The sequence below is a fragment of the Alligator sinensis genome, unplaced genomic scaffold, assembly GCF_000455745.1.
Source record: "Alligator sinensis unplaced genomic scaffold, ASM45574v1 scaffold402_1, whole genome shotgun sequence".
NCBI lineage: Eukaryota > Metazoa > Chordata > Crocodylia > Alligatoridae > Alligator > Alligator sinensis.
The window spans coordinates 1,353,309-1,380,107 of record NW_005842089.1 but is presented as its reverse complement, the minus strand read 5'-3'; the positions used below and the strand labels follow the sequence as shown (position 1 = coordinate 1,380,107).

General features: G+C 47.1%; 1 protein-coding gene across 2 annotated transcripts in view; it reads left to right on the top strand.

The window, feature by feature from the left end:
* The first annotated feature begins 686 nt into the window (after positions 1-686).
* LOC102386258 (myosin-16) overlaps positions 687-26,799 on the top strand; it is a 43,639-nt gene continuing 17,526 nt past the window's right edge. For both annotated transcript variants that reach the window (XM_025204566.1, XM_025204567.1), the window contains exons 1-26: positions 687-820; positions 2,973-3,252; positions 4,176-4,319; positions 5,213-5,369; positions 6,240-6,267; positions 6,725-6,821; positions 6,977-7,069; positions 8,259-8,322; positions 9,729-9,827; positions 10,355-10,458; positions 10,916-11,054; positions 12,376-12,644; positions 13,308-13,478; positions 13,719-13,898; positions 15,047-15,176; positions 16,768-16,829; positions 18,066-18,153; positions 19,014-19,131; positions 19,460-19,580; positions 20,445-20,581; positions 21,853-21,934; positions 23,064-23,237; positions 23,755-23,982; positions 24,826-24,930; positions 25,824-25,910; positions 26,092-26,237. In XM_025204566.1, the coding sequence (XP_025060351.1) occupies positions 3,043-3,252; positions 4,176-4,319; positions 5,213-5,369; positions 6,240-6,267; positions 6,725-6,821; positions 6,977-7,069; positions 8,259-8,322; positions 9,729-9,827; positions 10,355-10,458; positions 10,916-11,054; positions 12,376-12,644; positions 13,308-13,478; positions 13,719-13,898; positions 15,047-15,176; positions 16,768-16,829; positions 18,066-18,153; positions 19,014-19,131; positions 19,460-19,580; positions 20,445-20,581; positions 21,853-21,934; positions 23,064-23,237; positions 23,755-23,982; positions 24,826-24,930; positions 25,824-25,910; positions 26,092-26,237 (3,233 nt within the window). In that variant the 5' untranslated portion in view covers positions 687-820; positions 2,973-3,042. The remainder of the gene's footprint in view (positions 821-2,972; positions 3,253-4,175; positions 4,320-5,212; positions 5,370-6,239; positions 6,268-6,724; positions 6,822-6,976; positions 7,070-8,258; positions 8,323-9,728; positions 9,828-10,354; positions 10,459-10,915; positions 11,055-12,375; positions 12,645-13,307; positions 13,479-13,718; positions 13,899-15,046; positions 15,177-16,767; positions 16,830-18,065; positions 18,154-19,013; positions 19,132-19,459; positions 19,581-20,444; positions 20,582-21,852; positions 21,935-23,063; positions 23,238-23,754; positions 23,983-24,825; positions 24,931-25,823; positions 25,911-26,091; positions 26,238-26,799) is intronic.

The window sequence follows — 26,799 nt, the reverse complement described above, 5'->3', positions numbered from 1 at the left end:
AATAAAGAGCATTGTAACGCTTAAAGCTGGCATCTAAATGGCCAAGCAGAAGGCAGGGTAGATTTGCACCTCCTAGATGAACTTAATCAGAGCTATATAGCATGAGATTTTGTGATCGTCAGGTGCTGTGATAGTCATCCTTAGGCTTCTCAGTCAATACGTTGTTGGGATACGAATGGGGACACTTCACATCTCCCAAAGCAGAAGGGTCAGATTCAATCCTGGCACGAGCAGTTATACCTCCGCATTGTATCTGCCTGCCTCCAGACTCGACTCGGGCAGGCAGCCCCCATGGAGAAGGCTTTTCATCACGCACCGTTTGGGCTAGATATTCCTCTGAAGAGGAAGCTTCCTTCTGTCAAAACTGATCAGACCACTTGAGAAGCATAGCTGGTGTCCCGATGCCCGTTCAGCCAGACTCCTGCCTTGTCCTGATGAGCTACCTTCACTAATGAAACCCTTGTCTGCCACCTGGCATGAAGGACCTGGCTGCAAGTCATGGCTTAGGCAGAAAAATGTCATTAGGCAGCTGTTCTATTTTGGCCTCAGGCCCCTGGGCGCAAGCAGTTGAGTTGGTTAGATGCCCTATAAGGAGAAGAAAGGGAAGGAGAATTCCCCAAGAAACAGGGCATAAACCGATCGCCCCTGAGGGACGCGAGCTTTGGCCAATTGAGTTTCAACGCTGAGGCCAGCTGAGCTTGTGGATCTTAAATGGGCTGTCTTCTTTTTAAAAATAGTGCTGGCTCAGGCCAAAAGGATGGCTATAAAAGAAGCTGGCCAGCCCCTTATAAACACGCGGCGTTTTTCAGCATCGTCTCTGGTAGGTACTTGCTGTGCGTGGCTCTTGGGAGGGAGCGAGGTGGGAATCTCTGCAGGAAATCATATACCTGTGTTGGGCAGGGATTGGAAACAGGCAGAAAGGGGCGGCGTGATAGCTGGTTGTATGAAGAAGGAGCTACGTGTGAATCCTAGCCAGTACGGATTCGCTTGCATCTGAAGTCGGACAGCCTTGACTTCACCAAGAGTTTTAAAGTGGTGTGATCCTTTGAGAACCAACCCTAACATCCTGGAGTTCAGGGAAGGATGACGTAGAGAGAGAAAGAAAGCAAGAGCAATGAACCTGCTTGACATTGCAGTTGTTTTTTAATAATGAGTTTAACGCAAAGCAGGAAGTACCCTGTGGTGCTCAGACCAGAGGAAGGTATGGCAGGGCTTTGGGGCTGCCTGGCCACGTGCTCATCGGGTGACTTTAGGCAAGACATTTCTACATTGGTTTGCAAAATACCTGCTCCTGGGTCCCCATAGGAGACACAGTTGGGTGGCTGCAGGGTGACCTGAGCAGCTGCAGCTCCCATTAGCTGTGGAAAGAAAGACACATGGTGAGAAAAATCAGATGGTCAGCTGCCTCTTGCTGGACTCTGTAAAATGGAGGCATCCCAAATGGATGGGCGCTTTTGAAGATTTTCCATGCCCTGATTTCCCCATCAGTAAAAGGCCCCACAAAGGGGCAGTGAGGCTTAATGAGTTAAAGGTTTGTAAAGGGCCGGGAGATGCTCAGAGCAGCAGCTGTGTGTGAAGGAAGTGGAAACTACCATACTTTTATTTATACATGCATTTCCCAGGGGGAGAGGGAGTGTAACATAGCTAATAATATACCAATCTGCTTTAGAGGAGGAGGATCCTATTCTGTTTCCCTTGCTCACATTCAGTGTTGACTGAGCCCCAGGTGGGTAAATGAAGGGGAGGGGAAGGGAATTGCTCCACGTGAGTAAGGGAGAGCAAAATCGTGTCCTAAAGAAGCCCTGTAAATCTGAGTCTATCAGCAGTAGCCAGGGCTGCAGATTCAGCTACTGGGAGTGAAAGGGAAAATGTCCCTTGACCCTGCTCCAGGTAACCTCTCAGACTCCTTTATCTTGGATGGGCTACGTGGGAATTTGAAGAGTAAAAATTCTTCCTCCAGAGTCTCTGGGGAAACGTGTCCCATCCATCGCTCACTACAGTCCCTGGAGTTATACCATGACTTCATTTGGCTCCATGATAGCCTTTGGGGGTTGAAGGCTCCGCTCCACCGTCTCTGGCCCGTATGGTTTTTTTTAGACCATCAAGGTCTTGAGAAGATGGTGGAGAAATGGAGCTCCCCGGTGGGACTGAGAGCAGGATAGCTCTGCAGCCCAGTGCCGGCTATTCTGAGAGGCTGCAACCCAAGCGGTGTCTGCAGCAACTGGCAAACAGTCACCTGCCTGTCCCCACGGGACCTTCCCCGTCAGTCAAGCCTGACTAACCACACAGCTCATGCTGCTGAGATGAATACTGGAGCCAAACACTGCTTGGGGCTGCCGGCAATGAGGCTGAAGAAATAGAAAGCAGAATAGCGCCACAAAAGAGAAATATGATTGTAGTTTAGGTAGGCAGCATGGGTAACAACAGCAGGGAAGACATCAGCCAGGCCATGTACCTACCCATGCCCCTGGCGGGCTGGTACTTGGGTTGCTAGCACACCCAGGGGCCCCTGCTGCCACATCTTTGCTGATATTGTCACCAGGGCTAATTAAACTAAAGCTAGTTCTTGTTTGTCTACGTGTACTCCAAGCACACCTTCCTTTTGCTGTATAGACACAGCCTCGGTCTTTCCTGATAAGAGGGTTCATGTTTGGGTTGCATCTGCAGGAGATCCGGCAAGGAGAGCGCAGGCCAGGCTTTGTGCCGCCTGCCTTACTCTGGCCACAGGAGTAAGTGAGACGTTTGGGGATGATAATCACTGATGACAGAAGCCCAGGGCTGCACAGAGTCTCTGAGATGTTCAGCACATTGGAGACACCCTTACATCCTCCTGTCCCGCAAGTTGTCCTCGTATGGCCCTAATAGGATTCACTCAGAGATATTGGTGGCCAACATGGCAAAGGATAGGGCTTCAGGATTTCTCTTTGTGCTTCTTACTGTATTTTGGGCTCTTCCCCCCTTCTTTTTCTCAGCTTTGAGGGAAGCACTGGTCCTCATCTCTTTGTCCTTCCGACTTCACCTGCTGCCTGCCCTAAAGCAAAGATGCCTGGTGGGTATAAAGGAGAGTGTGGGGACGATGTGGACCCCATGCCATTCCTGGCTCCTCCTGAGAAAGAGAAGATCGAGGCCATGAACAAGCCCTATGACATCAAGAAGTCATGCTGGGTGAAGGATGAAAAGGAGGGTTTTATTGCCGGTGAGATCCAGTCGGACGCGGGTGACCAAGTCACTGTGAAGACTGTGACCAACCAGGTAAGTCTGGTGTGATGAGCTTGACAAGGGGGTGACACCAACTCCTGGCCTGCTACTGCTGTGAATTTTGCAGGTGCTTTTCCAGGGTTAGCCTCTTGATTTCAGGGAGCCATTTCTTACTTATTTAGGTTAGGTTAAGACTGACATTAGTAGAAGTCAGTCATATCCTTCTGGACGGGAGGGAGAGGGACTAAGAATTTAGTGCCTAAGAAGACTAGTCGTGAAGCCAGTTGGGATACAGGTGGGAGGAAGAGACACACTCGCTGGTGAAGGTTTGTAGGATTGGGCTCTTCATTGGCAGAGCAGTTGGTGACCCTGGACTGCCCGGAGGTGAATACGGCTGCTCCCAGCCAACCCCTGCAAGCCACAGTGAGTGCACAGCCGGGTCTCTGTTCCTCCATGGGAAGGAAACACGGTCACCCTCAAAGTTTACTTCATAGATTAGGATGTCTCTGTGCTGGAGCTGGCAGCTCAGGAGACTGAAGCCCTCTATCCCTGAGGGATCCAGGGCTCAGAAAGCAGCAGTTCAAGCTTCCTCCTCATTGCTGTGCCTGATCTGGGTGGAGAACCGGTAGGGATAAAGCACAGTCCGATGGCATTGGCCATTTCATGTCTGGAGTCCCTCTAAGATGGCTAATAAAGCAGTGTTGGCAGGGCAGAAAGGGACTGAGATGTGGATACATGTTCCTTGGGACTGTTAGAGTTTTCTCACATGGGCCAACAAACCCCCTTCAGAGGCTAACATCTTCAGTGGCTTCTGAAAGGTTAGATTCAATCCACTGACCTAGCAGAGAAAGGTTCTTGGTACCATTCCCTAGTTACATGAGCATTAGTCCTCTCACCCTGAAGGACACAGTCGGCATCTCCGATGGAAGGTGTGTAGATACTAGCCGCACTGACGTGGTGTTCCTTTCACCCCACAGACCCTCACCTTGAAGAAGGATAATGTCCAGCAGATGAACCCACCCAAGTTCTACCAGATCAGTGACATGGCCAACATGACCTTCTTGAATGAGGCCAGCGTCTTGGACAACCTGCGTCAGCGTTATATCCAAATGAGAATCTATGTGAGTGGAGCGGGCAGAGGTGACAGCTGGGCGGTGTGCAGTGATTACAGAAACAGTAGTTGACTCCAGTGCAGACAGCCAGATTGAAATCTTAAAATGAGGATGGTGCAAATTGGGTGTAACTTTAGTCTTCCAGCATTACCCCAGATTCAACCCCTTTTCTCTGGCTGCTTGTCTCTCATCTGGTTAAAGCAAATAGCTAAGTGTCAGGATGCCTGGGTTGTCATCCCGACCCTGTGTCTCAAGCCATTCACCTCACTCTGCCTGTTGCTCACCTGGAAAACAGAGATAATGACCTATCAGCATTTTTAGTATGAATTGCAGCACCTCACACACTGTCCGTGACCAAGGCTTGTAGGTGTTACAGTAACAACCACAATTATTACCCTTATTATTTTTATTATACCTTTCACTCAAGTTCTCAAAAAGCTTTACAACCACAACAATAACAATGATGATGATGATGATGATAACAACGATGCTTGTACAGCTAAAGGGCATTTTGGGATCCTGGAGTGAAAGTGCTATCTGGATCTATTATATTATTGGACTTTTGAGAAAGCTGGAGTGTCACCAGAGACAGCTCAGTAACAAGCTCCGTGTTTCCAACTGTCCCAATGATGATGCCTCTTTGCAAAACATGACCTGAATGTTATTTGAAGAAATATGGTGAAAATCATCTTACTTAAATAATAACAGGGCCCTAAGCAGCAATGTTTGCAAGTGGGTGGGAAGGGAACCTGGCTGCTTTTCCTTGCTGTGGGGAAGGAGTTTGTTGGCCAGTGGCAGCCAGGCCCCCCGTGAAGATTTCTGCTTCTGAGCACAAAGCCACAGTCATTTCTATGTTGTCCCTGCCAAATGCAGGATAATTTATTTACTCTCTCTCCCCCCAGACCTACTCCGGTTTGTTCTGTGTGACTATCAACCCCTACAGGTGGCTGCCCATCTACGGAGCCCGGGTTGCCCAGATGTACAAGGGCAGGAAGCGTACAGAGATGCCTCCTCACCTGTTCTCCATCTCTGACAATGCCTACCATGACATGCTCATGGGTGAGCGCTAAGGACAAGCTGACTCCTCTCCTTCTATCCTCACCACCCGGTGTTTGCTTTCGTTCATGCTGATGTCAGCAAAGTGACCCTTGACTTATTGGAAGCCAAATATAGCCCCCTGGATAATGCCTTCTTCCCATTGCTCCAGCCACCTCCACTTTGCAGAGTGGCTCCTCTCCTGATGCTAGTCAAACCTACTCATTCTCACCTTCCTGGCTCTGCACAGCTTGCACTACTGCTCATGTCTGCATTTGTCCTTCTTCTCAAGCTGTCCTCGCTCCACTCAACCTGTTGTCCTGCATGATGCTGTCCTTTCTGTGCCTGGCATGATGATGGTGATCGCCCTCTTTTGGCTCGCAGGACTCCCCGTGTAAAACTCACCCTGCTTGTGTAGCCTTTCCTCTGCTGACCTAACCATGGCCTGGGCAATACCCATTGTCCCTCAGGGCCCTTTATCATCGCTCTTCCTAAGTGTATCTACCCTGAGATCTCTTCTTGAGTGTGCGGTTCTAAGCCTTGAAGAGGGAAGCATTGAAAGATGCTGCCAAGTTGGGCTTCCCTGGCATGGGAGAGACCAACCAGATCCCCGCTGGCACTGATCCTAGGGGACTGGACCTCTGGAGAGCTTTCTGCATGGCTGATAGGAAAAAAAAGAGAAAGTGTCCTGCAGATGGTCCCCTCCTCCCTGCCAAGACCCATGGTCATAAGCTTCCCTCTGTGGTTGGAGAAGGAAGAGACCGTGGAGGAGGTAGAAAGGAGCTGTCCCCAAGTCCAGATCACATTCAAACTGCACAGGATTTCCTTTGCTCCTATGGGAATCTGAAAACCTTTATTAACACCCACTTTGTCCTGTTTGTTGCTTCTCCACAGACCGTGAGAACCAGTCTATGCTGATTACGTGAGTATTTCTTCAGGGTGTTGTTCATCCCTTTGTCCCCAGGGAGCAGGAGAAAAGGCAACAGGGGAGGCAGGCAGTGAGCAAGAGGGCAGAATGAGGGGGGGATGTCGTCTGGTGCAGGTCAGGATGGCCCAGTCCTGTTCCCTTCTTTTCATCTGCTCCCTTCTCATGCACAGATCTGGGAGCTCCTTGGTACAGTTCAGCACGCATCAATTTTGCATGAGTGTAAGGCAGAGCGGAACCAGTTCACATACATTTTGCAGGTAGCTGTCCCCAGAGGGGTTTACCCACAGCCACTACCTTCAGTTTCTTCCGGCTAGCATTGGAGAAAGCAAGAGCTCAGCTCCCGCCTGAGAACAAGTGCAGCTCTCCTGGTGCATGCAAACCATTGCTTGCTTTTGATCATTTCTTTTTTTCCCCCCAGCACCTAATGGTTTTCCTTGTTCGTTTTACTTAGTGGAGAATCCGGTGCCGGCAAGACTGAGAACACGAAAAAGGTCATTCAGTACTTTGCCAACATCGGCAGCACTGGCAAACAGGCTGCCGACGGGAAGGTAAGGCTCCCTGACAGCAAGCGAGAGCGCAGGCATCCTGGCTGCAGCTACCCCTCCGCCAACCTGAGTCGAGGAGCTCGCGGGAAGAGCATGGCTGTCACGAATAATGTGTTTAGTGCTTTGATGATTTTGATCTCCCGCTTCTCTTTGTACAGGGGTCCCTGGAAGATCAAATCATCCAGGCTAATCCTGTTCTGGAGGCCTTTGGAAATGCCAAAACTACCAGGAACAACAATTCCTCGCGTTTCGTAAGTGCTGGACTCTGCTGCCTTCAGTTCTGTTTTGATGGCAATTCCGTTATGATTTATAAGTGCTCGCAAAGGGGAAAAAAATCCCTCTAGGAATAACAATGATGTATACAGCACACTGCATTTTCAGACAGTAGCGTGTGTTCACTACTATTCTACATCCAGCTATACGGCTTCCAGCTTCCTGAAGGAAGCACGTAAATAGAATGTAACACTCAGAAACATATGCATCCAGATTAAAAAACCACCAGACTAGTGACCTCTAGCACTTAAACAGTGTCTTTAAAATACTTTGCTAATACTACAAAATGAACCCATAGTTTGTCCCATGAGACAGGAAATTACCATGAAGGCCTTGTACCTATAGGAAAATTTATGTACACAATGATTCAGGAAAGCAGGAAGCCTGTGCTCACATCCCCCAGAAATCACTGTCTGAAATATGTGTGAAATACTTTCATGAATGAGGGCCCCAGAGAGTTGTCCAAAGTGTTGAAGCAGGTGCGTGAAAGAGGTCCCAGTAGAGATGGGCAAAATGTTCCAGGCAAAACTTTGGATAAGTGAAAAATGCACATCCAGTGACATCAAATCTTGCAAAAACCGGCTGACTTTGCTGATTGGGTTTAAAAAATTAGAACATTTCTAAACATCCAATTTGGCTATTTTCCAAATAAAATGCTCTGACTTTTCACAGTGAAACAATGTTTTCTTTCAACATTGGTAATAAAACCAAAACTTGTCAAAATGAAACGTGAACAACCCAACATGTGCGTTTTTTTTAACTTTTACTCTTTTAATGTCACCAAAAACCCCTGAAATGTTTTATTTTCATGCTGAATTGCAATCGGCTTTCAAATTTTTTCAAGGGCCCATAAACTAAAAGATAGGGGGTTGTTAATGGCTTTTCCTAACTCCCAGTCCTTTGGCCTGTGACATATTCACTGTTATCTAATATTGTAACAACGGGAAGATTTCTTTAAGTGCTGCTAAAACGTTCAAGATCAACGGGCCTTTTTTTATAGATTTGATCTTTGAAAAGATTAAATTTCCTCTCGCTGACGTGCAAACTTGCCCCCGAAGGCATGGCTTTGTGTCCCCTGTGAATACTCTGACTCTCTCAGTTATTTGCTGTTTTTCTACAGATACTGCAATCTTGGTGAACTGACTCATCTTTCATTTTCTTATCTAGGGCAAGTTTATCCGAATCCACTTTGGTACCACAGGCAAACTGGCTGGGGCTGACATTGAGAGCTGTAAGTAGCCACATTATTCTTTTCATTTAGTTCAGTTTGGGTCTGTCCAAAGCCCATTGGAGTGAGTGGAAAAATTCCTACTGAGAGCAGACATTGTCTATACCTGTATTATGTTGGCCATACTCAGATCTCAGTCACAGATGTGCAAATATGGAGCTAACGCTTGATTTTGATGGATTTGTCCTGATGAAGATAAAACCACAATCTGGTCCCTGGTAAAAAACATTCATTCTAGGTGGTGATGATTTATTTACTGGTTCTGGAAATGCCCACAGGGCACTAGCCACTGTACAGACACATCAAAGGCATGGTCCCAGCCCTAAATATCTTTATGTTTTGGACATGGTCCCACATCTTCCTCCAGCCATGCTGCTGTAATACAATGGCATCTTTGTAGCATAGTTAGGATCCTAAAAATAACTGTAGGGAAGATGCATTGTTCTAGGTTTGCACCTGTGCATTTAAAACTAATCTGAGAATCATGGATCCTAGCTCTCATAGTCCGGAGACCCCAGCATGTTTCCTGTCAAGACACTTTCACAGGAGAAAAGCAGGACAGAAAGGAAACATAGGGGCTGCCAATGTGTAGCAAGGGATTCCCAGTTGCCTGCTATTTTCAATTTATCCATGTTCTGCTGCATTCACCCATGTGGTTGTTGACAGCCTCAGAGGAAAGAGCTGCAGCTTCCTCGACTGTTGAGCAGTGCGAAGTGCTCCTTCCTCCAACCCTTGCTCTGCAAACGGGTTCATTTCCTGCCTTTGCTTCACTCACACACTGCAGCCTCCCTAGCTCTGACCAAGGGATCAGGGATCAGACTTCATGTCAGTGGGAAACAGCACCATCGGGCCAGTAGACTAGGACCTTTGGGTGTGGGAAATCTTTTTTGTGGCTCTTCTTTGGAAGGAAGAGCAGCTCAGGGAGAGGTTATAGGTTAACCTTAGAGGCAATATACTGATATGTCATAACATGTCTAGAAATCCTGCAGGACTATGGAGTGGTTCTCTGTCTGGAGTTTTGGAGATCTCTCTGGAAATCTCTCCCTGGGCCTGCCACTGACTTATAACCTGGGATAGGTGCCTGCGTCCCTGGCCTCCATTTCACCCCTTTGCAGAATGATGATAAAACTTTGTCCCAGCCAGATCACTGTGATGCTCCTAAAGTGCATGGAGAGCCTCAGCCAAAGGGTACTATAGAAGTGCAAAGTATCAGGATTATTCCTACACTAAATGATGGGTGTCAAGCAGGGAAAGACTTTGCTTCCAGAGGGTATCTACTATTAATGAAATCCTGGCTTCACTGTGATCAACAGCAAAACTTCCATTGACATAAATGGAGCCGAGACACCACTCCTTTCACCTACAGCTCCAGCTTTAACCTGGGCCTGAATTTACCCTCTTTATTTCAGATCTCCTAGAGAAGTCCCGTGTCATTTCCCAGCAGGCAGCTGAGAGGGGCTATCACATCTTCTACCAGATCCTCTCCAAAAAGAAGCCTGAACTTATTGGTATGGCTTTTTCTGATTGTATCCACTGCTCTTCATTCAGGCTCCCCTGATACATCCTTTGTTTCCAGAACAAGGGATGTGTTCACCAGAGCCTTGCTAATCAGTGAGCAGGCTATCTCAGAGGGGGATTTCTTAATGAAGAAACTAAGGAGAGGGAGGGGGGACTTGTCAGGGAGCTCTGCTCAGCCAGGCCCCCCAAATTGTGCTTCCCATCCTTTAACCCCCACCGCTTTTTGGTCTAAGGTGCACTGATGGGTCTTGGTTGCTTTGGGCAGGTTTAGTGCTAAAGTAAGGTTTACCACCTTCAGCCTGAAAGGAGGAACTGCTGGAACACATAGATGTCTTACTTCTTCAGATGGGAACCGCTGAGGTTTTCAGCGCTCCCATTTATTTGAATGGGTGCCTGAAAATCTCACTCCTAAAGGGAGCTATGTACAACCATTGGCCCAGCACAGGTACTATTAGGTAACTGTGCTGATGGCAAGGTCATGGCATGTAATCTCTTCCTTACTTGCCTCTCTCTGCAGAAATGTTGCTTCTGGTGCCTGATCCTAACCATTACCACTGGATTTGTCAAGGGGTAACCACTGTAGACAACATGGATGATGGGGAGGAGCTGATGTGCACAGATGTAAGTCCTCTGAAGAAACATAAATAATGGCAAACACATGGCGAAACACGGTGCTATCATGGCTCTCTCTAGAAATAAGGCGCAGCTATGTTGTGCATCAAGGGTTAACACCACTTGCATGGGCGGTGTTGGGACCCTGGCCTCCGAAGGAAAACTGAGTGGATTTAAATGAAATGCCTAAGATACTCAGACCCCTGAAGGGGATCTTGTTGCTAATGGGAGCTTCCAGCAATGTTAAATGGGGGGAGGGAGGAGGGTGGAGAGAGGGGTTGAAAACCTCAGCCAGGCTGTCACATTTAAGTCAGGGTGTGACGTTGTTCAGATGACTTCTGCCATGGAGCTGATCTCAGTCGGCTGCGAAATCACGTTAGATTCAGAGTAAGAGGCAGCTTCAGTCCTGCTGCTTATGTTGTAGATTTAAAGAGTCCTTCCTGTGCATCTTCTCCCCCTTTGCCAGGTGGCCTTTGATGTTCTGGGCTTCAGTTCAGAAGAGAAGCATGGTGTCTACAAGCTGACTGGAGGCATCATGCACTTTGGCAACATGAAGTTCAAACAGAAGCCAAGAGAGGAGCAGGCAGAGGTAGACTCCACCGAGGGTAGGTTGTGGTCTCTGTGTTCGGTCAAAGACAACAACCAACAGAATACTGGCTCCGAATATTCGGCCCAGTCAGTGAAATCAGAGACAAGCTGCTGAGGCCAGAGCTCATTTCCAGAAGGCAAAAATTCACTTTAAGTGGCAGGCTGCAGCTGCACGTTCAAAGGGAGCAGATGTGCGGTCAAGAGTCAGAACTGGTCTGCACAGAAGAGGCACCAGGTTGCCAGCTAAGCACTTCTTGTAGTCACAGCCCAGCACGGCATAATGCCTCCTGGAGCTCACAGGCACGCAGAGGCAGAGAAGTCGCTGGAGGCCACCTCTACTGGCTGTGTGCTATGTTCTCCGCTCCAACAGGGCTGGCCACTCTGCTGGCCCATACTTACCTGGCAGGGGAAACACCATGTATCTGGGTTCAAGAAGGCTGTTTTCCTTAAGCATTCCCGGGGATAACTGTTCTTCTGGCCTGGTTTAGTACCCGCCAAGGTGTTGGGACTTAAAGCCCACCTTATGGACATGGGAGGCTCCTCCCTAGCTTGTTCCTGCGGCCGTATGGCCGAGGGCAGACGAAACTTGGGGGCATCCGAACCCCAAGCCTGCATGTAGGATGCCGGCCAAAAGACTTTGGAAATATCTGAAGCCCCTGGTGGGGGTGGAGGATGATTGCCGGTTGTAGGGCCACTGATGGTTCTGGACTGATTCATGGATTTGGGCTTGATTTGGCTTGGAACATGAAAAATGTCTTTAAAAAAAATTGTGGGGAGACACCTCTTGTGGGTTAAGATCAAGTGCAGGGAGTATCTGAAGTCCTGGACTTAAGAGTCTGGGATGAAGGATGCTTGCCTGTAATATCTGGAGGCATCTGAACCCCAAGACCTCCGGGCTTGGGCCTGCATGTAGGATGCCTGCCAATGGATTTGAGAGTATCTGAAGTCCCAGGGTGATAGGTCTGGGACGGAGGATGCTCGCTGGTTGTAGCACCATATGTGGTGTCTAGAATGATTGAGTTCTGCCTGCTCAATTGTCTGGTTTTTGGAACAACTGAGTTCTGCTCAGTCAATATGATTTGGAACTGATTTAGCTAATTAGACCTGAAACACTAAATATATTATTAAAAAAAAAATAGTGGGGAGACAGAAGTGTTGCCCTGCCCCCTCAGATCCATTCTGGAGTGCCACCGTCACCACAAGACTTCAGGGAAGAGGAAGGGCTTGTACTTCTCAGAGAGATACAACCTTTTTCTTGTATATGCTGAAATACATGAATAGGCAAACCAAAGATGTTCCACCACCCGTCAGTTAATAAGTTCCTTTACTCTTTCACAGTGGCTGACAAAGTTGCTCACCTCATGGGCCTCAACTCTGGGGAGCTCCAGAAGGGCATCACCAGGCCCCGGGTGAAAGTGGGCAATGAGTTTGTGCAAAAAGGCCAGAACTTGGAACAATGCCAGAACTCTGTTGGCGCCCTGGGCAAAGCTGTCTACGACAAGATGTTCAAGTGGATGGTGGTCCGGATCAACAAGACCTTGGACACCAAGATGCAGAGACAGTTCTTCATTGGGGTGCTGGACATTGCTGGCTTTGAGATCTTTGAGGTACACCAAGCAAAGGAACCTCTTTCTGCAATGGGACCCTGTCACTTAGTGAAAAAATGTTTCTTTATTAGCCTTCCCTCCTTTAAAAGTTAGCCTTGGTATCGGTGAACGCGTTAGCATATACCGCTATTGCCCAACGGGATCCGTCACTCAGTTAGGAGCATCGAACAGAGAGTTCTCCTGGAAAATAATGAGTGCAGAGCCTAGAGCTCATAATGAAGGAGTGAGAGACCACATTGGGTCTTACTGTGGCCTGAACCCAGGGCTCTGCACTGGGAAAAGGAAAGCACATATTTTGCAGGCACTTGTTAGATCCCCTGCATCTTCTGGGGCCTTCTCCCCACACCGTGATTTGAGGGAAATGGCAACGGAGAATGAGGTATTCAGAGAAGACCAGACATAATGAAAACAACACCGGCACGTTCACCTATGGCCGAATTCCTATCTCACGTACTCCTCAGAGGGCATCTGGCATAACCACTGGCATCAGCAGAGTTACTCTGGGTTGGCGACGGTCTAAATGAAATAGGAATTTGACCCTTAACATTAATGAAGCGTTGCTGTCTGGCAGCTATGTGGTATGGGTAGGGTCTGGGGACACATGTCAGGGGCTGCTGGACATACACATTGCTTAGCACCTTACTGTTCCCCTCCTCTCTGCAGTTCAACAGCTTTGAGCAGCTGTGCATCAACTTCACCAATGAGAAGCTGCAGCAGTTCTTCAACCACCACATGTTTGTGCTGGAGCAGGAGGAGTACAAGAGGGAGGGGATTGAGTGGCAGTTCATTGACTTTGGCCTGGATCTGCAGGCTTGCATTGAGCTCCTGGAAAAGGTAACCTTCCCAGCTGTCCTGATAAACTGGGGTGTGAAGAGCATGATTTCTCCATGCCTGGTTGCACAGAATGACATGATTAGAGATTAACTTAGTGGCTGGTGGCAAATGCAGCGAGGTGATATCCTTGCAAAGGGTGAAGATACCCCTCTGTGAAGTCCCAGCCCCAGCTGCCTACTGAGAAGGCAGTGATGTACTTTTCTGATCCTTTTCTCTCTGGTGATCCTTTTTCCCCCACAGCCCATGGGCATCTTCTCCATCCTGGAAGAGCAGTGCGTGTTCCCGAAGGCCACGGATGCCACTTTCAAGGCTGCCCTCTATGACAACCACCTGGGCAAGTCACCCAACTTCCTCAAGCCCAAGGGAGGCAAGGGCAAGGGAGCTGAAGCCCACTTTGAGCTGGTGCACTATGCTGGCACGGTAAGTGCAGAATACTGTGGTTTTTATTGTCATTATGTCCGTACAGATCTGGGTCCTCACAAAGACTCAGACCTGCTCTCACTGGGGGCAACAAAGAAACTCTCATGGGCTTTGGTGGGAACAGAGTTAAATCATTTTCATGCACAAAGCACACTAAACTTGATACATGACAGCACATTGTACTTCATGGGTCAAACCCCTTGTTGGAGTAAATTTGAGGAGCTCTGGTGGCTTCAGTTGAGTCATACCAAATCACCCTCGTAGGAAGTTTGGCTACCCCGATGAAATGCCCTCTGGACTAGAGGACTTCAAGAGGTCCCTTCCAGTCCTACTTTCCTGTGATCCTCTCCTCCTCTCAAAACTCATCCCAAGTTGCCTTTACTAGAACAACAAATGAGATAAATTAAAAGCATCAGTTGGGCAACTGTGCGATCAATGATTTAACAGTCAGGCACTTTAATGGGTTATGAGTAGCAAGCCTGTCACTTCAACACACATGGGTTGGCACTGATTAAAAATTAAATCCCTACAAAATCATTTGGCAAGAATCCCCCTGGGGCCAAGACTTTGCGTTTTGGGGACATAGAGTCTCAGAGGTCGGTTACAAGGAAGGCCCTTTGGCCAGCGGGTTAAATTAATGGTTGGGTTTGTTTCTCAAATGCTGCTGGCATTCTGGTGCTCCCTGTGGCTTATCTAGCCTTCCTTGGGGCATGTGGCATGAACATTGTAGCTTCACTGCTGTGTTGTCAAGCAGCCGTGCTAATGCTGAGCAGCAGGAACGGTATTTATGCATATTACAAAACTCTGCCAGGTCCCCACACACTTGACTGAGTGGATGTACTGACAAAACACCATCAGAGCATGAATCACAGGGGCCTGTGCTCTATTCTTATTTCTACAGAGCAGCTTTTTCCATCCTCTGATAGCAAGCAGGTTTTCGAAGGCAAAAGTGCCTTCCCATGCCCAGATCCACACGACTCCAGTGAGTTAATGCCAACCCTGTATCAGCATTTATTTTTTATGCTTCCTCTTCTTGCAGTAGATTTCTTCCCCTTTACTGAGAGGTCAGTGACCAACGGAGAAGCTTGTCCTCATGAATACACAATGGCAGAGAATCTGGAGTGTTCCCTTTGTTCCCCTCTCTCCAGGTCGGGTACAATATTACTGGGTGGCTGGAGAAAAACAAGGACCCTCTGAATGAAACAGTGGTGGGCTTGTTCCAGAAATCGAACATGGCACTGCTCTGTATTCTCTTTAAAGAGGAGGAGGCAGCAGCAGGTATGTAAGCACGACCCAGTCCAAGCATTGCCATGACACTGCAAACAAATGTGGTCAGTGGAAATGGAGGTCACCCCACATCTCATTTGTGTCCCTGTAATATTCTCTTTGGGGAGCAAATAGACGTGCACACCGAGCCCAAGGAAAATTAGTGGCGCGACAAAAGGTAATAATAGACTGCTGCTTTATTGCGGTGGACATCCCTTAGCGCTGTGGTGGGAGAGTACGAGTGGTCTGAGCTGCTCGCACTCTCCAGCCACCCTGGTCAGGTGCTCTCGGGGTGTAAGGGTCCCTCAAGCCTTCGCCCACTTTCCCTGCTTGCAGAGAGGAACCTGGGGAATCTTGGGGTGCCTCTCCATATGCCCCACTTTCCCCATGCAGCCAGACCTGCTCCCCACGATTGCAGAGAATGGGTCTGGCTGAGTGGGGGAGATCACATCACCCCTTGTCCCGCACCAGCAAGAGTGGGACAAGGGAGAACATGCGTCTCACCCAACGGGATCTGCCCATTTAGCAACATGAGTGTTTTTCCCATGAGTGTGGACAAGATTAGGCCTGAGGATACTCAGGTAACAGACTGTGCCTGCCTCTGTGATTCATCCATGCAGAAAAATGATCCAGCTCTGTCCTTGAAAATCACGCCCCTCTAGCACTACCAGAGGCAGCTGGCGTGCCCTCATGTTGAGTGCATTCAAGACTTTCTAGACTGTTGCCGCTGGAGCATGATTGCCTTTGAGAGAAGCATGGGTGCAGCACAGGGCTAATGGCACACTACAGTCCCCTCCGATGAGAAGTGGCCTTCTGCTAACCAGACCAATGTCAAGTTTCTATCAACCAGGAAAAACTTGCTGCCTAGAAGGGCCATCATCAGCCCAGCCTAGAGCACTCCCATTAAACAGGTGAACAAGAAAGAGCTTTATGGAAAGGTTTTGAAGATCCTCAGTTATCAACAGATTGGGCTATGTTATCCTCTGGGTTACAGATGTATGCCTGTCTAATGACAGAGCAGTGTACCAATGGGATGGAGCGGAGAATTTGGCCCAATTTGCATTTGTAATGGCAACATGTTGGAACAGACTTGATTAATCAAATCTGCTGGGGTGTGGCAATTACCGCACTCCAGCAGACTCCAGCGGCATGTGTATTAGCGTCCCCGCACTGAAGAACAGAGGCAGAGGGCGCTCTAACTAAAGCTCATCGAACCAGCTTTAGTTAAAGCGCCCCTGCCACCATTTTTCAGTGTAGGGATGCCGATACACGAGACACTCTCATTGCTCTCAAATTAAAGTGCTCCTCCCTCCCCTCCTGGAGCACATGTGAAAACACCCTTAGTCTACTCCTTTGCTTCTTTTCCAAGGGCTAAGTTCAGTCTGGAAGACAGGGCTCCCTTACAGGTGTAAATAAGTGAAAACAGCCAAAACCAGAGCAGTGTGTGGGCTCGGTCGGCACTTGTTCCTTATTCAAAGACTGTTTTATGCAGGGAGGACCATGCTGCTAGATAACAGCCTCTAATGAGCTGTATCTGTTTTAAATGCCACAGTTTATAATTTCCATATCCTACACGTGTGATGCATGCTAATCTTGTCTTCAGGTGCTACTACCAAGAAGCAGAAAAGAGGATCTTCTTTCATGACTGTCTCCAACTTCTACAGGGTAAGTGGTCACTCGCCCCTCACCCCTTGCCTATCCCCTTGCCCTGTTACAGCCCCCTTTACTGTAGTAGTCAAGCACCTCCCAGACTTTTGAATGTGCTTTTCCCCACAGCCCCTGTGAGCTAGGGCAGTGTTAGCATCCCATTTTCCCCGATAGGAAACAGAGACATAGAAAGACTAAGGTCACAGCTGTGCTGCTTTCCTGATGAACCCTGCTGCCGAAAACCAGCCTTCCTTGCTTATTCTCTCTACATGCATGTGTTTTGGCAGTGAAGACCGGTTCAATGGTATCTGAGCACATGCCCCATCTGACTGCATGCCCGGTGCTGCTCCCAGGCTCTCGATCTCAGTCACACAGGAGGCCTGTAGCAAAATAGGGAACTGAACACTGGTCTGATCAACATTGCCTACCATTTCTACAGCACTGACACCATCCTGCCTGCTTCTCCATAAGGCTGGTGCAGTACGCTCATTCTACCTAGGTCCCTGCTACTGCTAGACATGGAGCAAACACCTCTACACTTCTCAGCATAGTTTTGGCTTGAAGATCATTAGTGAGATGGGGAAGATTATAAGGGAAAAAAAGAAACTTTTGGGTATGCCTGGGGGTTCGCAAACTGGAATCCAGCTGGCAAAGTTTGGGTCAAGGGAACTCCAGGCCCGATTTGGATGATCTTCATTTGCTTTTATTATGCATCATGCTGCTGTTTCCTCCGCTCTTGATTGCTAGCAGCCTCTGACGCCCGTATGGCATTGTTCCCATTAGAGTTGGATCAGGTTGCTATGCATTGCCTTTCCTGTTCATCCTTTTTTAATCAACGTAACATGCTAGATAAATGTGGTGATACCACCCCTAGCAGCAGATCAGGGCCGCCTCCTATGACCAGTTCATGAAGTTATTCCTTTGGATCCAGAGGTACGAGTCCAGGCTCTTCATGGTTTGTTGTTTGTATTGAGGTAATGCCTGAAGGGATGGCTGTGAACAAGGGAATAAGGAGCAGTCACAGAACACCAGCTGTCTTGAATCCTCTCAGCTACCTTTAAAGGGGAAAATCTAGGGTTCAGACCCCCAAGGGGTCATTCCACTTCCAAGCCTGCCATGCTCTTCATTTGACTATGAAGCATCTCAACTGGCATTCACATTGTATGGCAGCTGTTGAGGGTGAATCAATTCACTGGAGACAAGGTGATACGTCTTCAGCTTTTCTTACTCGTTGCACTTTTCCTCTGGCTTCAGGAGCAGCTGACCAAGCTGATGACCACTTTGCACAGCACAGCCCCCCATTTTGTACGCTGCATTGTTCCCAACGAGTTCAAGCAATCCGGTAAGTGTCTACAGCACCTCTGAACTACATGAAGGCAAAGCAAGGCAGTGCCTTCAGGACTAGCTTTGGCTGACTGAGCAGCAGATCTCTATCCAGTAATGAAAGAACAGGGGTCACCGCTTCACAGAACACCTCTACGTCCCTTCAAGGTAAAGTAGCATCAGACGAGATACCAAGAGACAGATCTATAGGCAGGATGGCTAATGAGCCCTGCATCCCTTTGTAGAAATCCAGTGAACAGGGAAATACAAGGCCCTGGAGCATACAAATTGGTGTCATTAACAGTGAGACTGCATTCTCTCTGGCTTATGACTTCATTGCAGGATTAACTATGAAAAAGAAGCCTCCTGTTTCCACACATGTCTTTATCATGTAGTAAACTGGCAAGGAATGTAATAGAAACCACCGAACAGCAAAAGGACTTCTGTTAATGCCTGGTTAGCCACAATATATCGCTTCACCTCCTTGATGACTACTGAGAATACAGTTGTGTTGATGAAGGTGCTAGGCACTTCACCTCCTGGACTTTCCAGGTGCCACTGGACTCTCAGCAGTGCAATAACTACCCAGGGATGAGCATGATAGAGCAGATCCCAGGCCCCGGGGGTGGGTTGTTGAACATTTCAGGTTGCATTGTACCCTGCAGTAAAATGCAAGGCACCCTGGTTACATTCCCATCTCCTCCACTTCAGGCGTCCCCAGTCTGTTTCCAGAATGAGAGACCTCTGTGCCATGAACCTGCCCTGTCCCCCATCTCTGTGTAACTGCTGGCAAACTGCAGGAGAAGCTCCAATTCTTGTGCTCCTTTCTAGCTTGGTTAGGTGAAACACTGACTCCTCTTCTGTGTGCTTTCCTTTTAGGGGTGGTCGATGCTCACTTGATATTGCATCAGCTGGCCTGCAACGGAGTACTGGAAGGCATCCGTATTTGCAGGAAGGGTTTTCCTAACAGGCTGCAGTACCCTGAATTCAAGCAGAGGTCAACATTATTTTTTTGCCCATGCGTCCTTTATCCTTTCAGGGCACAGGCCCAAATGATAGCCTGTCTGATACATTTTCTCCTTGTAAGATGAGGAAATAGAGGAGCTAAGCTCCATTTGCTAATAATCCTCTTTCAACCAACCCTAAGAAAGAGAAAGCCTAGAGATGGCTACCAAGTTCCTCCTAGTCTGCAATCCAGCATTATGTCTTTTGCAACCTTTGTTGGAAGAGACTGACTGGAGTAGATGCCAACCCTTGCCTAGCTCTTCTATACTGTCCCCCACCATGGGTCTTACAACATGATGCGTGTCTTTGTCATTTTATAGATACCAGGTCCTGAACCCCAATGTAATCCCTCAAGGATTTGTGGACAATAAAAAAGCATCAGAACTGCTGCTTGGCTCTACTGGCCTGGGAGAAGATGAATACAAAATTGGGCACACCAAGGTACTATTTATTCCTACTAACTTCAGCCAAACCAGTCTAAGACTAAGACTCAATTTAAGTGTGTTAGCATGGGAAACTGTACTGATTTAAGATGATTTAAAAATGAGCTGCCTTGCGTATGTGATAAGGACATAGAGTTGAGATTTCTACAGTAACCTTAACTCTGTCCCTTCATGCAGAGATTGTCCTCGATGAATTACACAAATGCGCAACTTTAGACAGTGTCCTATAATGAAATAATGCAATGCAGAATGATACAAAGCATGATTTTAGGCCCGGGCTAAAGTTTACGCACTGTTACTCACGTGTAAATTGAGAAAAAAACCCCACTGACTGAGAACTTATCCTGGTTAAAAGATTTTGGCTTTTGACTTTCTAATCTTATTAGAGCATGACAACAGTTTGCATTTCTGCCTATGTGTCATAATGGGAGAGCCTATAGTAATGGACATGCAAAGGGGGAAGTTCTCCTGTCCTAAATTTGGTAACACTCAAACACTTTCCACTTCTCCTTTATCCTTCAATTCCAAAATACCTGATGGCCTTTCAATTAATTACATCTTGCTCCATCTTCATTTTACAACTAAGCAAGCCTAGATAGAAAAAGGGTAAGTGACTTGGGCTAAGGTACAAAAAAAGCCAGTGCTAGAAGCAGAAATGGACCCCTGTACTACCTGTTTATAACATTCCTAACTTTCATATGCTATCCACAGACAGAGACAAAAGGAAAATGAAATATCACCGAGCAAGCCTCGATAATTGGAAACGCCTATCATAGACAGGAGTGCAACAGTTCACTGTCCATCATAGTTCTGGGGTCAGGCTGGGGTGCCAAATTCCCATAGTCTTTTCTTGCTCTCCAAGGTGTTCTTCCGAGCTGGAGTGCTGGCCAAGCTGGAAGACATGCGAGATGACCGTCTAGCAAAGATCATGACCATGCTACAGTCCCGTCTTCGTGGCTACCTGATGAGGATTGAGTACAAAAAGATGCTGGAAAGAAGGTATCACTTTCAAGTATCAGAGCTCGACCATGTATCTTAGGGGGCTTTAGAAACTATGATGCGTACCAGTTGCTGTTAGGTATTGTGCAATGATACCCGGACTTCAGTCTCTTCATTTTGGTACCCAGCCAGAGTTACAAGGCAGCCCACGAAACACCTCCCTGGGGACCAGGATGCTAACACATCCTTGCTTTCAGGCCTCATGCAGTGGAGCCGTGCTACAGCAACAAAGCCACAAGAGCTCCATTGCTTCCTTTACATCCACGCCACAGGGGGTAATAGTTGGTAGTAGACCTACGTAGTAATGAACCTATGAGCCCTCTGTTGAGATCCTACTGTAGCCCGTGATGTAGTGAGCCTCTTGACATACAACCCCATGATACACAGAGTGCAGTCTTAGTATTTTTCTCCCAACCTGTGCAACAAAACTGTGGGGTTTCTGCTGCTTCTGGGGACCCCTGTGGCTGCAGGATGAAGGAGCGGGGGAAGAGAGGCAAGAACATAGGATTATTTTCTTGCTGATGCACTCTATACATTTTCTCCAGCATGTTAAAATATGATTCCTTACTTCAGTAGCAGCATTATTTCTATGCCGATACAATCCCGTCGCTCTTTCATAAGAACATAAGCAGTGCCGTACTGGGTCAGAGCAATGGTTCATCTAGCTCAGGATTCTGCCTCCAACAGTAGCAGAAGTGGATGCTACAGAGGGAGAGCATTGAACCAGATATCTCTAGAGTGATCTCTCCTCTCTATTTAGTACTGTCCCTGGCATCCAATATTATAAGTTTAGGGATGCCAGAGGAAACCTCTCCAACCATTCTGTTTAATAGCCTTTAATAAATCATTCATTACTTTTTCCAGTCTCAGAATACCGCCACTAACCTTGTTTGCATCTGGAAGAATAGTGCTCTAGCCATTCCTACTTCTCTCAGGTAATGCTGCATGCAGACTCCAGTGTCCTGGTAGGGTTTCACCCCATTGACAGAGCAATGCCTACCCTAACAGTATTCCTGATACAAGAACATACATGCTATGGTACACAGACACTGCACTGTGTGCCTCTTCAAATAGTCCCTGGTTTAGGAAACAATTGTATGAATGGAAAACCACTTGGCAAAGTGGAGAAACATGAACTCAGTATTTAAGAGTGAACTCAGAAGCTGCCAAACAGGACATGGCTCATGGATTGATGTCCCTACTATATCTTCATATAACCAGGAATCTGACAGCTGTTCATACATCACACCGCATGTTCTGCTTCATTGCAGGCTGGGCCTAATGGTAGTTCAGAGGAATGTCCGCAAGTTCCTGAAGCTACGCTACTGGGGCTGGTGGAAATTATACAACAAGGTGAGAGAAAAACCCCCAGAACCAAACCAACATCCAGAGTCTGTGGGATGAAACAGAGGCAGCTGCAGGCACTGAGAATGGGTGGGGATGCTGGGTTTTGAAGATAAGAGGTGAAATAAAAGAACAGCCTTGTTCATTTACTCAGCGCTGGGTAAATATGCTCTCAGTGCCAGCTACTTTCTTGTTAATAATTAAATAGGGCAAGGAGCATGAATGATTTCTTCCACATCGATGCCTGAGGAGGACACTTGGTAATCTTAGTCTGAGCCTGCTGGTTCCAGGATATAGGAATGTGAATCTTTAGGAGGGTCAGGCCTTGGATCTCTGCCCTTGAGCAGGGCGACGAGGTTCTGAACACAGATCGTTACGTTCTAAATTCTGGGAGAAATCTTTTCGGCCCATTTCTTGGCTGCCTCGGCAAGACATATCCTAAACAAGACAGGTGAATGGAGTCTTTCTGAGCCTCTTCCACCTGCAGGGGGTTAGTCGGACTTCACTTAGTCCCGTGATGGAAGATGAAGAGAGCGCCCGTGCCATCAAAGGGACCACCATAGTATGTGAAATATGGCGTGCCTGCTTTGTATGTGCCATGCCCCAAAACGGACGTAATGTAGCTGCCTTTGTGCCAGTAAAGAACTCCGAAGCAGAGGGCAGACAAGCACATCCCAAGGACTTCCCCAAGGTGCCTGGCTTGCACCCATTTTAGGATGTAGCATATGCTGAGTTCAGCCCATGCAGGAGCAAAGAGCCTTCAAAGGACATTGAGTCAGACTCTGACCTCAGCTACAGCGGTACACATCTGTGGGACCTCTATTGCAGTCAGTGGAGTTCCTTTGAATTTATGCCATTGTAAATACTCTCAAAATTGGCACATTGTCCTGATGTCTCTGCTGAGACTCTGCCTTACTATTGTTTATAGTGACAGCCCTTCCTAAAAGTCACATCACTCACACTACTGATGCAGCAGTCTGCACCAAAGCAGGCATTTCAGAAACCTCCTGGCCTATTTCCATGGGTTGAAATACTTGAATGGAGCATAACATTTGAATGACACTTGGCAGCATGCAGGAGAAGTAACTGAAAAGGGGATCTGTTTGTGAATCTCACTGCTTGAATTGCTTCCTTCTAGGTGAAGCCTCTGCTGAATGTGGCCCGGCAGGAGGACGAGATGAAGCTGAAGGAGGAGGAGCTGAGAAGTGCCATGTCCAAGACTCAGGAGCTCGTTGATCGTGTCAAGGAGCTGGAGGAGAAGAATGCCACCCTCAGCCAAGAGAAGAATGACCTCACCATCCAGCTGCAGGCCGTGAGTTATCCAACCAAGGGCAGCTGCAGACTATACCTTCTCCTTGTGTTTGCAAAAGGGCTTCAGCTTGAGCTTTTCTAATGGCTACAAATGGCTTGTCTTAAGACTCTGGGATGAGTAAAGAGCAGTGGGAGACAGCATGTGACAACCCCAGAGAACCACTACATACCTCAGAATAACCCATGTATCCAAAACAGCAGGAGGAAGGTTGCCTAATGGCTACAGCAAAGGACTCCTGACATCCTCCCTACCCTGCCCACTGATCCTTATTGTGGCCTTAGGGCAAGATTTTCAAAAGTAGCCTTGCATTTGAGAGGTGCCTGACTGGTAATCACTGATGTGTAAAGATGCTGAGCAAGCAGAGCTAACATCAGTGAGCCTTCAGTGATGGGAGAACAGTCAGGAGCTCCAGCAAACAGCCCCGGTATCTCTTATAAGTTAACATCTGCAGCCATGAGAGACCTAAGCTGCAACAGCCTCTAACAAGACAAATGCTGCAATTCCCTCTCTCCACTAGGAACAAGAGAGCTTGATGGATGCTGAGGAGCGTGTGACCCAACTCATGAAAACTAAGATGGACATGGAGAGCCAGATCTCAGATATGAGAGAGCGCCTGGAGGAAGAGGAGAGTGCAGCCAGCAGCCTGGGTGCCAACAAGCGCAAAATAGAGGCTGAGCTCAATGATCTGAAGCGTGACCTGGAGGGACTGGAAACCACCTTGGCTAAGACGGAGAAAGAGAAGCAGGTATAAAGCATCATCTGCATCTGAAGTTCTCATTTCCTCATGTTAAAAACTAGGGGAAAGAAACCACCCAGAAATTTTTTTGTTGTGAGAGTGCCTATTGATAAGTTAGTGCCAAAGCTCTCAGCTAATCCCTGTCTGATGTTCTTTCTTGAATATCCTCCAAACACCCGTCATTCCTTGTCGTGGAAAGGGAAGGATCTGAAGCTGTACCCCACTCCTTACTGCCCCTTACTTGAAGGAATAATTTCTCTGTAACTTGCAGGAATCCATCTAGAGCACTGGTTTTCAACCTGTGGTCTACAGACCCATGTGGGTCTGCAGGCTGTGCTTAAGTGGTCCGTGAAAAATGACTTTGATCAATCAAAAGTATGTGAATACACACACTTACAATTCAAAGGGGTCCACACCTCCATTTGAAATTTTGTAGGGGTCTGCAAATGAAAGAAAAAAGGTTGAAAACCACCGATCTAGAGATTTTCAGATCTCCTCCACGTTCTATATTTATTGCTCACCGCAGAATTCTTGTGGCTTGGCTTATAAAATATGCCTCAATAAGTTTCCTGTAGCTTCCTTCTCCCCTCTCCTTCCGCTTCCCTGAAAACATTTCTTATTTGGAATATGCAGAGAAGTTTAAAATCTAGAGAACGGGAGTTGTGTCAGCAAATATTTGTAGCTTCCTCCTGTTTGATGTCTAGAATGGGGGACAAATTATTAACAGGGGTCCAGATTCTGGCCGTCCCTGAGTTAAAGACCTGCAGGTGAGTCGTGGCACTTCTCCTTGATGCTGCTTGAGGCTTACTTGGCTGGTTCTGACCTGTGCTGTATTAACTTCCCTGTCTCCAGGCGCTGGACCACAGAGTGCGAACTCTGAGTTCAGATCTCGCTGTCCGGGATGACACAATTGCTAAACTTCAGAAGGAAAAGAGGGCTTTGGAGGAACTTCACCAGGTAAAATATCTGCTGCATTGTGTTTGTTTTACTCCAAGCTCATCATGCAGTTTATACTCTGGTAAAAAGAAGAAATGATGAATACTTTCACCAGAAGATGATAATCACAGTACAAATGGGATGGGATCCTAGGTCTCAACTCTTCTGGGAATTTCTGTTTCCCTAGGAGTTACCCATTGCAGAACGGTAAAATCCTGCCAGTTCACATCAGTGGCTGAGAAATCTAATGCAAATTGCTAAATTTTGTGTGAATGACTGCAAAGTGCATCTTGTGCTATTTGGGCATGTCCATTGCTAGGGCCTTAGGGCAAGCAGAATGTTTTCCTTATGTACAGTACCAAGCCAGCTGCCAGTGTCATGCTTAGCAAATAATAAGTTGTAATAATTACACATAATATTAGCAATAGCACTGAACTGGCAAATGTTCTGAAGTATATTTACTAGAAGTATTGAAGTCCTAGCAATGAAAACCCCATTACAGTCCTCACTTGCTATGTGAAGACTGCCATGTTTTCTATACAAGTGATGGTGTATGGACTGGTCAAGAAAAACATGAATTGAGTTTTTCAAACTCAAAAAAATGAGTTCTTCTGTAATAGCAAATAGCACCATTAGAATAAATTCTGTAGATCATATTGAAGACTTATCCAAGTCTGGAGATGTTTTGCCCAAATAGGCCCTGAGCAAGAAGGGCTGTAGGACTTTGCTTATGATTATTAATATCTATTAAATTTAATTTAAAAAACCTAGGAAATTCCATGAATCACTTACAAACCTTTTAACCCGATGAGCCCTCACTGAGAGTTGGCGTAGAGACCATGCTTTTCTTGGCTGCTACTTTTCCATACGCTGCTGTCCACTGATGACATTCTCCTCTTTGTCTCTCTTCCTAGAAAACTCTAGATGACTTGCAAGCTGAGGAGGACAAGGTGAATCATCTGACCAAAACCAACAGCAAACTTACCACTCAGATCCATGAGGTGAGGAATGCTTGATACGGGACTTTCATTACCACAACATTTCATCTAACAACATGCGCGGGTTTGGTTACAACACACTGAACGCCGCTGGTAAACCTCTACTGGACCTGGCTCTACCAACTCAGTTTGTCAAAACAATTTTTGACCTTGATCCCACTCGTCTTTTTTTTTTTCTGTTCAGGTGGAGGACAACTGGGAGCAGGAGAAGAAGATCCGTGGGGAAGTGGAGAAGGCCCGTCGAAAGGCAGAGGGTGACCTCAAAGTGACCATTGAGAACCTCAATGAGATGGAGCGAGCCAAGCTGGATTTGGAGGAGGTCATTAAGAAGTAAGTGTCAATTGAACCAGAATCTCATTGACTGCGAGAATACAGTGGAGTTCAAACTGTGCAGCACCAGAGATCTGATGGTCTTAAATGCATCCAAAAAACCCACTTCGTTAAAAAATGACTGGTAAAGTTTGCATTTATAACATGGCATCTTCCATTATTAACCTAATGCCAAGCAGAAATGTTATACAAGGGTTAGATTAGGGGACTAAGCATCATTTTACCAGCTGATGAAATCAGTATAATCACCATGATGTTGTGAAGTTTAAATGATTCTTATTTCTATAAGACTTTTGTGATCCTTGAACAAAAAACATTACAGAAATGCTAAGTATCATTGATAAATAGCTCTTTGTTATAGTGTTGCCATTAACTACCCCAGTGATGGGTCTGCCAGCATTTCTTTGACATACCTCCACTTAAAAATTAACTTAAGGGTACAAATTAACAGCTATGTATTATCCAAACCACTAATTTTGTTCATTAAATGGCGAAATAACTAAGTAAATGAATACAGCTGCTAATAAGTAGGTGCAAGCCTTAATAAGGCTGATCTTTGCAC